At 51.7% G+C, this 10,980-nt stretch overlaps 1 protein-coding gene across 1 annotated transcript; it reads left to right on the top strand.

Moving 5' to 3' along the window:
• Positions 1 to 644: 644 nt before the first annotated feature.
• LOC138927458 (uncharacterized) lies at positions 645 to 1,527 on the top strand (the record flags this gene model as incomplete). Its single annotated transcript, XM_070282742.1, has 2 exons — positions 645 to 1,217; positions 1,450 to 1,527. Coding segments are annotated over 2 exons (651 nt in total), but the record flags the coding sequence as incomplete, so codon positions are not given.
• Positions 1,528 to 10,980: the final 9,453 nt, after the last annotated feature.

Raw genomic sequence — 10,980 nt, 5'->3', positions numbered from 1 at the left:
TTTTTTGTTACATTTACCCATTACACATTACACATTTTGTTATATCTAAAATCAATTCAAATTAAATTCAGAAACATATCCAACCCTGTGTTTTTATAAAACGGCAACAGCAAAGTCCCCATAGCAGACTTCTGCTAATCATTGAATCCCGTCTATCGGCGCAGTCACACCATTTTTGGTGGCCCATGAGGGGAACCTGTTGTTAAATGTGCCAATGAATGGAATTTGAATTGATTTGGAACTAACAATTGGGCTCAAATTAATCTAAAACAAACGGCTATTAACCTATGCCACGTGGAACCACGCTGCGAGACGAATAACGGACAAAGGAAGGAGAGATTGCTGCGAGACGAATAACGGACCAAAGGAACGACGAATTGAAACTGGAAACTGCTACACAGACTGACTGGAAGCCGGTGAGTGTTTGTATGTGAGGGCTGTGATTTCAAGCGTGCTGTTGTAAATTCAATAAAACTATGGGTATCGACGATGAAAAGACAGGCACACAAGCCAATCCTTCCCCATCCGACCAGTTTGCTGGTTTGCACGCGAGACAGAAGGATTTATGGAACAGATTGACGCAACTCGAGCGTAACTTCAAGAAGGATAGTCAATCCCGAAAATCCAAACATTATTTTCTTCAGCGACTTAGCACGTTAAAGGATTTATCCACCCTGTTTGATGCGAATCACCAACAATTGGTCGATCAGCTGTGTCCCAGTCAACATGTATATTTCTCAGACAACCTATACGAGCGGTTTGTTGAAGAGCACCAGCACATCTTCTGCAACATCTCGGAAGAATACGACAACAAGTTCTCAGTGATAGCCCAAGGTTCCCCACCAATCGAGTCCGTCACTCCAATTTTATCATCCAACATTCCGCTTCCGAAGCTTCCAGTTCCACGCTTTTCGGGAAGCTTTACGGATTGGCCCTCGTTTTACGATGGTTTCCTACAACTCATCCATGACAACAACACTCTCTCTAACATCCAGAATTTTCACTTTCTCAAGCAGGCCTTGCCCGAAGGACGGGACCAGGATGTCAGTCACATGGCATTAACGGATTCTGGGTATACGGTAGCCTGGGATCTCCTCGTCAAGCGCTACAACAATCCACGTCTCCACTTTATGCACACCATGGCGGCACTGTATGGGCTTGAGTCGGTTCCCAAGGAAGCTTCAGAAGGTATCAGGCGCGTGCTAACCCTGGCTAATGTTTGCATTAGTGATCTTCGACGTTTAAAAATAAACATTGATTCCTGCGATCACTGGCTAGTGCATCATCTGTTAACCAAACTACCAAGCAGCACTACGCAAGCGTGGGAGCACTCATTGGGGAGCTCCACCGAGATTCCAACCTTTTCGATGTTGGAGACTTTCCTGCTGGAGCGCTTAGTTAGCATCGACCTAATCGAAAATCGAAATCTACCACTTGGAACTCGTTCAGCACCAGGACAATATTCCCATCCACGTGCGCCTAACCGATCCAACTTCAATTCCACTAACCGCCACAGTTTTCATGTGACTACGGAAATGGGAGCACCCCCGTGCACTCTCTGCCAAAGAAACCATGTTCTCCGGAGATGCCCCAGTTTTCTTGCGAAGGATTGCTTTGCTCGTAAGACGATCGTCGATCGCATAAAAGCATGCCTCAATTGTCTCAGCACAGGCCACGCTCTAAGTCACTGCAGCAGCACTCGCAATTGCTTACAGTGCGGCCAACGCCACCATACGCTACTGCATTTTCCGAACGTAGCAACCCAGCCTACCAACTCTGCCCTATCGCGACAGCCAACGAACGGTGTCCATAGCGCGCAGGGCACCCAACAGAGCGTAGCATCCCGCTCATCTGTTTTGTCTCAACAGCACAGCCTAGCCCCCGGCTTAACTGCTTCGAACGAGACGCAACTCCTCAGCGCAGTTGCCACCTATCAAAATCCATCCACCACGATTCTCGCCACGGCCCTAATCCGAATTGTCAACGACCAAACGGGACAATCTGTTTTAGCCAGAGCGTTGATTGACCATGGCTCGGAAGGAACACTTATCACCGAAAACTTAGTACAGACGCTGGGTCTCTCACGCACCCCTATATCTGCGGAAATAACAGGGATCGGCGACTCCTCTCACAATCGTTGTCGACATAGTACCAATTTTGACCTAAGCTCGATTTCAGGTTCCCAGTTCACATCGTTTGTATCCACTGCATTTATTCTCCGTACACTTACAGGGCACCTTCCAAAATCGGATGTCGACCCTCGCTCATTCCAACACCTTAAAGGATTGCAACTCGCCGATCCCAATTTTGCCCGCTCCGGTCGTATTGACGTGCTTGTGGGCGTTGATCTTATTCCACAATTGATGCTCCCAGAAATTCGACGAGGAACTCATGAGGAACCAATCGCACAAAACACTCTTCTTGGTTGGATTGTTTTTGGACCGGTGAGGAAATCCATGACACACTCCATCACTGTCCGTTGTAACACCACGACGCTTGATCATCTGGTGCAAAGGTTCTTCGAACTAGATAGCGTGCCGTCTGAACGCCAACTCACCACAGAAGAACGATGGTGTGAAGAACACTTTCGTCAAACCCATGTTCGACAGCCCAACGGGAAATACATGGTTCGCTTACCACTGAAAACCTTGTTCGACCCGTCACAAGTTCTAGGCCGATCAAAACATATAGCCTTAAATCGTTTCTACACACTAGAGCGAAAATTGCAGTAGCGCGATAAGCATCATCAACAATATCTCCAAGCAATCGAGGAATATTTTGACTTACAGCAAATACAAGAAGTCACTACAAGCGAAGACAGTCACTCTCATATCAACACAAATGGGAAGCTCGGCGTCTTCTGCATCACGATTCCACACCATGCAGTCCTGAAGGAGGACAGCCTGACGACTAAACTCAGGGTAGTCTACGACGCCTCTTGTAAGAGCTCCAACGGGAAATCACTGAATGACATTTTATGTACTGGCCCAGCTCTACAGAACGATTTGGGAGGAGTGATACTAAATTGGCGTTGTTATCGCTATGTTTTCGTGGCGGACATCCAAAGGATGTACCGATGTATCGAAATGCATCCAGAGGACTCTCAATTCCAGCGCATTTGGTGGCGTGACAGAACCGGAAAGTTAAAAGAGTTCCGTCTCACCACAGTTACCTTCGGAACAGCATCAGCGCCATACACAGCGATTCGGGTGATCCACAAATAGCTCAGGACGAACGAGAAAATTATCCGCTAGCAGAAAAGGTACTGAAAAGGGAGATTTATGTTGATGACGTACAAAGCGGCCATGAGACCACGGACGGTGCCATTCGAGTGCGAAACGAGGTCATAGCAGCCCTCCGCTCGGCTGGTATGCATCTTCGAAAATGGGCAGCGAACCACCCGGCGTTGCTTAGTGATATTCCTAAAGTAGACCTCTGCAACCACTCTATCTTCGAAATGGACAATAAAGACAGCATTAAAACGCTTGGACTGTACTGGCAGCCAAACCCGGACGTCTACGGATTCAAAATCCATTTCTCGATCAATCCCACACTTTCGAAAAGGGCTCTTTTATCAACAGTGGCGCGGCTCTTCGATCCATTAGGATTTTTAGCACCCTTGATAGTCATGTCAAAAATTCTCCTCAAGGACCCCGTATGCAGCAAACTGATGGCACTTACCGTGCACTCGATTGGGACGACATGCTACCAGAGTCTTTGGCAGCGCGTTGGCAGCGATATCTCGAACATCTTCCAGAAGTTCAACACATTCGCATACCACGCTGGTTCGGTTGCGATTTCAGCAATGTGATATCTCTTCAATTGCACATGTTCTCCGATGGGTCGTCCCTCGCGTATGCAGCGTGTGCCTACCTTCGAGTACTCGACACTGCTGGAATGATACATACACACTTAGTCGCAGCTCGCACTAGGGTTACACCAACAAAGCCTCTCACCATACCGCGAGTGGAGCTTTCCGGAGCAGTTCTAGCTACCAAACTCGCCACATGGATCCAGCAGCAACTTCACGTGCCTCAGATGCGGGTCACAGTGTACTACTGGTCAGACGCCATGATCGTGCTTCACTGAATATATGGAGATCCATGCAGGTGGAAGACTTTTGTAGCCAATCGAATTGGCAGCATCCAAGAGGTCAGCTCTGCTTCCCAGTGGGGTCATGTGTCTACGCAGGACAACCCTGCGGATTGTGCAACGCGCGGTTTAACCCCACTACAGCTCGCGCAGGATAAGCTCTGGTGGAGCGGCCCAGACTGGTTGCAGGAACCCGAAGACCATTGGCCCAAGGTAACTCTTACTTCTCCAGATCCGAGCACAATCTGCGAGGAACAGGCAGCAAAGGTTATCCACGCTCACACCTGTGCATCCACTGATTCCTTTGTTGAGTCATTTTCGTCATACAGTCGACTTGTATTTTCCACAGCATTCATTAATCGCTTTATCCATAATACTCGCTGCAAAAGGGAGGCTCGGCTTTCCGGACCAATTAGCGTAAAGGAGTTTTCCAAGGCAATGTATACTCTGGTTCACGTTGTCCAACAGGAAGCATTCTCTCACGAACTGTCCAAGTTGCGAGCAAACAAATCGCTCTCAAAATCTAACAAGCTTAGCCAACTGTCGCCATTCATAGATGCCCAAGGGATCCTCAGAGTGCGGGGCAGACTTCGAAACGCTTTGCAGCTCACCACTCAACAACGCACGCCCATCATCCTACCGAAGTCACATCATTTTACGGACCTCGTCATAAAAAACGCCCATCTGAACACCATGCATGGGGGTGTGCAACTGACCCGTGCGATCATCCATCAGCAGTTTTGGATCATTAATGGCAAACAAGCGGTAAAAAGAGTTCTCCGACAGTGTGTGGCTTGCTTTCAGCATCGCCCTAAACCCTCTCGACAATTAATGGGTGATCTTCCATACCATCGTGTTAATCCGCCGAAAAGAGCGTTCGAAGCTACAGGTGTGGATTACACAGGATCTATCGATGTCAAGGCCTCGAGGTTCAGAGGACACACTACATACAAGGCCTATATAGCTGTATTCATTTGCCTCGCCAGTAAAGCTATCCATTTGGAGCTGGTGACAGGACTCACAGCACAACATTTTCTCTGGGCTCTCCAACGGTTCATTGGACGCCGCGGTTTTGTGCGGCACATGTACAGTGACTGCGGCACAAATTTTATAGCAGCAGATAAATCCCTACAGTTGTGGTCTAACGAGTTCCGGCAGGAAATCAACCAGACAGTCGTCCCAGAACTCATAAAGCGCTATATTCAGTGGCACTTTAACCCCCCACACAGCCCAAACTTCGGAGGACTTTGGGAGGCTAACGTCAAAGCCGTAAAGTCTCATCTTCATCGTTCCTTCAAAGGATACCCAATGACTTATGAACAATTATCAACCGTTCTTATCCAGATAGAGGCCTGTCTTAACTCTCGGCCATTATGCCCGTTAACCGCGGATATTAACGATCTGCAAGTATTGACTCCAGCTCATTTTCTCATCGGAGACTCCATGCAATCGCTTCCTACCCCCAGTGACAAGGACAAGTCGCTCAACACACAGTTCATGGAGGGACAACGGATCCTACGCCAGTTCTAGAAAAGGTGGAGCTCAGATTGGTTGTCTCACCTTCAGGCACGCCCTAAGTGGAGACAAGAGGAAGAAAACCTACAGGTCAATGACCTAGTTATTATCAAGGACGACAGGACAGCTCCAACCGATTGGAAACTAGGTCGTGTTACAGAATTACACCCTGGAGCCGATGGGATGGTACGAGTTGCAACAATCTATACAGGTTCGGGTACATACTTCAGAGATTGATATCTCGGCTTATATCAAAGCCAAAACTAAAGCCGATATAAAGGTGGAGGACATACAAAAATTTAAATATAATTATACAAGGCGCACGTCTTCTTTCAAGATTCGTGATCCCGCGCTGATGTTCAAGACGATTTGTTCTCCCAAGCCAGAGAATCTTTTCGTCCAAGAACATCAGCCTAGTTCCGTGAAAAAAAAGTTAATAAACCAGTGGGAGTGAGACTTCCCAATATCGGAACCACTGACCAACCCTCCACCTCTTCTTTGGCCACTGTGTAGGGTGGCGTTGGTTCCGCAAAAGAGATTCCAGAATGGGGGTTGAAAATTATAAGTCGGGGGCGTCTTCAGTTTAAGTACAAAAAACGCGTTCAGCTTTATTGGCTGCGTACATCGATTTAATAACTTAAAAACTAGTGCAAAAAGAGATCGCCGACAACCAACGAGCGAGAAGAGAGGGCACAGCGGGGCGAGTGTGGACGCGCTCTTCAGCGCGGGTGCGCTCTTTAGCGTGGGTGCGCTCTTTAGCGCGGGTGCGCTCTTTAGCGCGGGTGCGCTCTTCAGCGCGGATGCGCTCTTCAGGTGAGTGGCACCACGGCCCCTCACCTAAACATTCCGCTCCCCTTGCAATCGCTCGGGTTGCAATAGCTCCTTCGATGTTATGGCTGGTGGCAGGCTCCGGACACGACCCATCCAAGCACGGTGCTCTGGGCCACTGGCAGTCCTTCCTGGATCTTCAGGAAGCCCGGTTGAATAATCCGTGGGTACATATCTGCGCCCAGGACGACTGAGATTGTCGCTGGCAGATGGAATCGCTCATCCGCCAGGGTCACGCCTCGGAAGTGGGCACGCACCGCCTTGCTCAGCTCCCGGGACGGCGTACGAACTCGCACGTGAGGCTCAATCTTAAACATGACCTCCAGCCGAACGCTGTCATCGGTCGTTGACCCCACGGTGGCGGAACACACCTGTTCGTCCCCCACGCTGGTAGTGGGCAGCCGGAAACACGCAGCGAGCGTGGCGTCGATGCAGCTCGAGGGCGTGCATGGGTCGATGAGGGCCCCCGTGTCGAAGCTCCGGGTCCCGGTGTCGATCCGCACTAGTGCAGTCGGCAGCACGTTGACGCTGTTCCGTTGCAGCAGCGAGGCGGAACTTTGCCTAGGTGCGGATGACGCGGGCGGATGAGCGGTGGTTGGCAACCGAGGAGTGGCGGAAGAAGGCCGAGTATGTATCGACGAGTGCCGGGACGTCGGTGGCCGTGGATCGGGTTGGGATTGCCGGAAAGTGGCGGACCCAGGCCGAGGAGCACCCGAACTGCTCCGGGAGTTGGCGGATGACGGCCGGGCGCCAGACGAGACACTCTGTGTCCTGACTCCCGCGCTCCGTGACCGGTGCTCCTCTTGGCGTGCCTTGCGCCGAGCCCGCGGCTTCTCGACGAGATGCAGCAGCGTGTGGTGATCCTCTCCACACGTCTTACAACCGTCACCCCGACGACAGGATCCGTCGGAGTGCTCGTGGGCCAGGCAGCTCGAGCAATACCCGTTCACGAGAACCGCTCGGAGCCGCTTCTCGGCGCTAAGGCGTAGGAAGCGCCGACACTTCTTCAAGGCGTGGATTCCATTGCAGACTCGGCAACGGTAGGATTGAATACCTCGAGTACATCTGCTCTCCAGCGATGCGTGGGTATTGCGTGGACGTGGCGACATCGTGTTGACTATGGCTGACGGAAATATGGTGAAGGAACAAATAACATTATCAGAATCGGTGTAAATGAAGGTTCGGAACTTCGGGCAGAGCTACGGGACAGCACAATGGACAGGAACATTGGAGCGGAAGAAATGCTAATTACTGTGGGTAGGCGGACGCGTCCAACGGAAGAAGCACGACCTTAACAACGGGCCGCTTTACGAGCCCTCGCGCGGTGCGGATGTTGATCACGCAGACATGGCCATCAGAGCCGGGATACACCGCGTCAACCCTGCCTAAACGCCACTCATTGGACGAAAGGTGGTCTTCCTTGATGACGACCATATCCCCAACGCGGAGGTCCCTCGTAGGGGCTCCTTGAGGTACTCCTCCTTCCACCGGAGCTGAAATTGCTGCTGAAGCGCCTTGAGGTGTTGCCAACGATTGATGATGGAATTGGTGTCCCCCTTTATCTCGGGCTCAACCGTGGCGAGAAGTGGTCCTCCCACAAGAAAGTGCCCGGGTGTAAGAGCTAGCAGGTCAGCAGGGTCTTCGGACATTGGCGCGAGTGGCCGCGAATTCAGGCACGCCTCGATCTTCGCCAGGAGAGTAGCCAGCTCCTCAAAGGTGCATTTTCGCGTGGCGGCGGACTTGTAGAACAAGGTCTTGAAGCTCTTGACCCCTGCTTCCCAAAGGCCCCCCATGTGGGGAGCTCCCGGAGGAATGAAATGCCAGAGAACCTGCTGGTGACTATAGGCACCGGTCACTCCCACAAAGGTCTTCCCGTTGTCGGACTGCACCTAACGTAGGCTCTAAATGGATGGCCTTAGTGGAGAAACACACAAACACCAACACATAACCCTTTGTGATGAGACAGGCCCTCCCCGTATAGTTTTTTATCTCGAAGGGACCGGCACAATCCACACCGTGACACCGTGGTCTGCGTGAACGGGTGCGAGAAGGACGTCCTTTCCTTGACGGATCATCAGCTGACTGCCACCGTGCAGCGTGATGCGATGTGTAAAATGAACCAGGAGTCGAGACAGCTGACAGTCGTACGGAAGGATAATAGCTCAGAGGACGTGACCCGGCCGCAGGCTCTCATAAGGCCTTGCGAATCCACGAAGGGGTTCAGATTGTGAATCGGACTGGATGCCGATATTGGACGCTTTTCGCTTAAGCAGCCCATCTCAGAGACGAAGTGTCTGCGCTGAGTGACGGAAACTAGAAGAAGTTCAGCCGACGTAACCTCATTAGCGGTCAGGTGCTCTTCAAACGAGGGTCGAATCTTCCGCGCGCGCTGGATGAAGCGATTAACATAGGCAAGGACTCGTAATGCCTTGTCGAGTGTGGAAAAACGCTCAAGGAGATCTTCGGGGGATACTTTCGCGACATGGACCTTGACTGCTCGCTTCTCGAGTTTAGTCACGGGAGCATCATAGCCTTGAGTGGGCCAGTCGCTGCGAGGCCTCTGCAGCCAGTCAGGACCGTGCCACCACAACTGGTTATCTGCAAGATCTTGGAGAGCTACGCCCCGGCTAGCGAGATCCGCAGGGTTATGCTCGGAGCGGACATGTGCCCATTTCTGCACGTCGGTGAACTGGGTGATCTTGGTCACCCGGTTGGCCACGAACGTTGTTCACTGGCACGCTGGCTTATGCAGCCACGCGAGGACAATAGTCGAGTCGGTCCAACAGTATAGGGCAGACGCGGCCCCTGGCATTTGTGGCAGAACGGCGGTGGCCATCTCGGACAACAACAAGGCACCGCACAGTTCTAGTCGAGGGAGCGACACCGTCTTAACTGGGGCCACTCGAGTCTTTGCAGTCAGCAGGGTCACTATTACCGTGGACCCGATTTCGACACGAACGTAAATTGCTGCGCAGTACGCCTTCTGTGAAGCGTCGCAGAACCCGTGGTGTTCGACTTTTAGGTGTGGTCGGAACGCGACCCATCGAGGAACACGAATCTGATCGAGCACCGAGTAATTCTTTAGGAAGTCAACCCATCGCTGACAGAAATCTTGAGGGAGGGCGTCATCCCACCCTAGATCCAGAAGCCAAATGTCTTGCATGAACATTTTTGCCCGAACAATGAAAGGAGCGAGCCAACCTGCTGGATCGAACAATTTGGCAATTTGGGAGAGGACTTGGCGCTTTGTGAAAACTGAGCCGGAAGTCAATTCTGGCGGGACAAAAAAGAATTCATCAGTCGTCGCTTTCCACCGCACGCCGAGTGTCTTGGCCGTGCTCTCTGCATCGATGTCGAGAAAGTCAGCTCGGAGACGGTGATCGATCGGAATGTCGGCCAGGATTGCCTTGTTATTCGACGTCCATTTCCTAAGTGGGAACCCTGCTGACTCTAGGGCCCCTTTCAGCTCCCGAATCGAAGCTTGGGCTTCTGTTTTGGAGTCTGCCCCCGCGAGAACGTCATCAACGTACATAAACTGCCGGATAATTTGGCTTGCCTGCGGATACTTTCAACTCGTAGTCGCGGATATCCCCATCGGGATTGCGAAACAAAATACGTTGGAGCGGAGTATGCTTGGGGTCTACCCAAATTTGCCGATACATCTTCTCGATGTCGGCGTTGAAGACAAACCTAAAGTACCGCCACTTTAGGATTTGAATCGTCAGGTCGGATTGTAAGACCGGGCCCGCGTAAAGAATGTCGTTCAGACTGGTCCCGTTTGCGGACGGGCTCGAAGCATTGAAGACCACTCGCACCTTGGTGGTCGTGCTTTCGGGCTTGAAGACTGCATGATGTGGAAGATAGTAGGTAGCGGAATTGCTCGCGGGAGAGACCTCGGTCATGTGGCCTAAGTCGATGTACTCCTGAATTACCGAGTCATAGCGGGCCTTAAGGGGCGGGTCCCTCTTCAGGCGCTGCTCGTTACGCAGAAACTGAGCAAGGGCAAAGGACCGTGAAGCCGCTAGCTCGGAACCCTTCTGCCCGGGGTCGCGTAAGGGGAGCGTCACAACGTACTTGCCACACTCGTCTCTTTTCGTCGTCTGGACAAAATTGTGCTCGCAAACGGAATCCGATTCCGAACTTATCGGTGTGGGCACATCTTCCACCTCCCAGAATTTGGTGAGGAGCTGATCCAGTGAGTCACCGAGGCTGGGGGCCACTCGTGTGGAAAAAACGGACACGCTGCGGGGATTGGCTGGAGATAATGGGCCTGTCAGCACCCATCCAAAAATGGTCTCCTGACCGAGAAGCGACCCGCATATGTTAGCCTTGGCATTACCGAGGAGAATGGACGGAAGAATGTCAGCTCCTATTAGTACATCGACTTGGGAGCTCTCAAAGAAGTTGGGGTCCGCCAGGGGAATGTCGGGCAGCCCCTTGAGACGATCTCGCGGAATCGGGTATGATGGCAGATTTCCTGCCAACTGCGGCAGAACGTAGGCCGCAGTCTCTAATTGTAGCCCGGGTCTAGACGGCGACCGAATG

The sequence above is a fragment of the Drosophila bipectinata genome, unplaced genomic scaffold (assembly GCF_030179905.1).
Source record: "Drosophila bipectinata strain 14024-0381.07 unplaced genomic scaffold, DbipHiC1v2 scaffold_265, whole genome shotgun sequence".
Classification (NCBI taxonomy): Eukaryota; Metazoa; Arthropoda; class Insecta; order Diptera; family Drosophilidae; genus Drosophila; species Drosophila bipectinata.
This window is presented reverse-complemented; position numbering and strand designations above follow the sequence as displayed.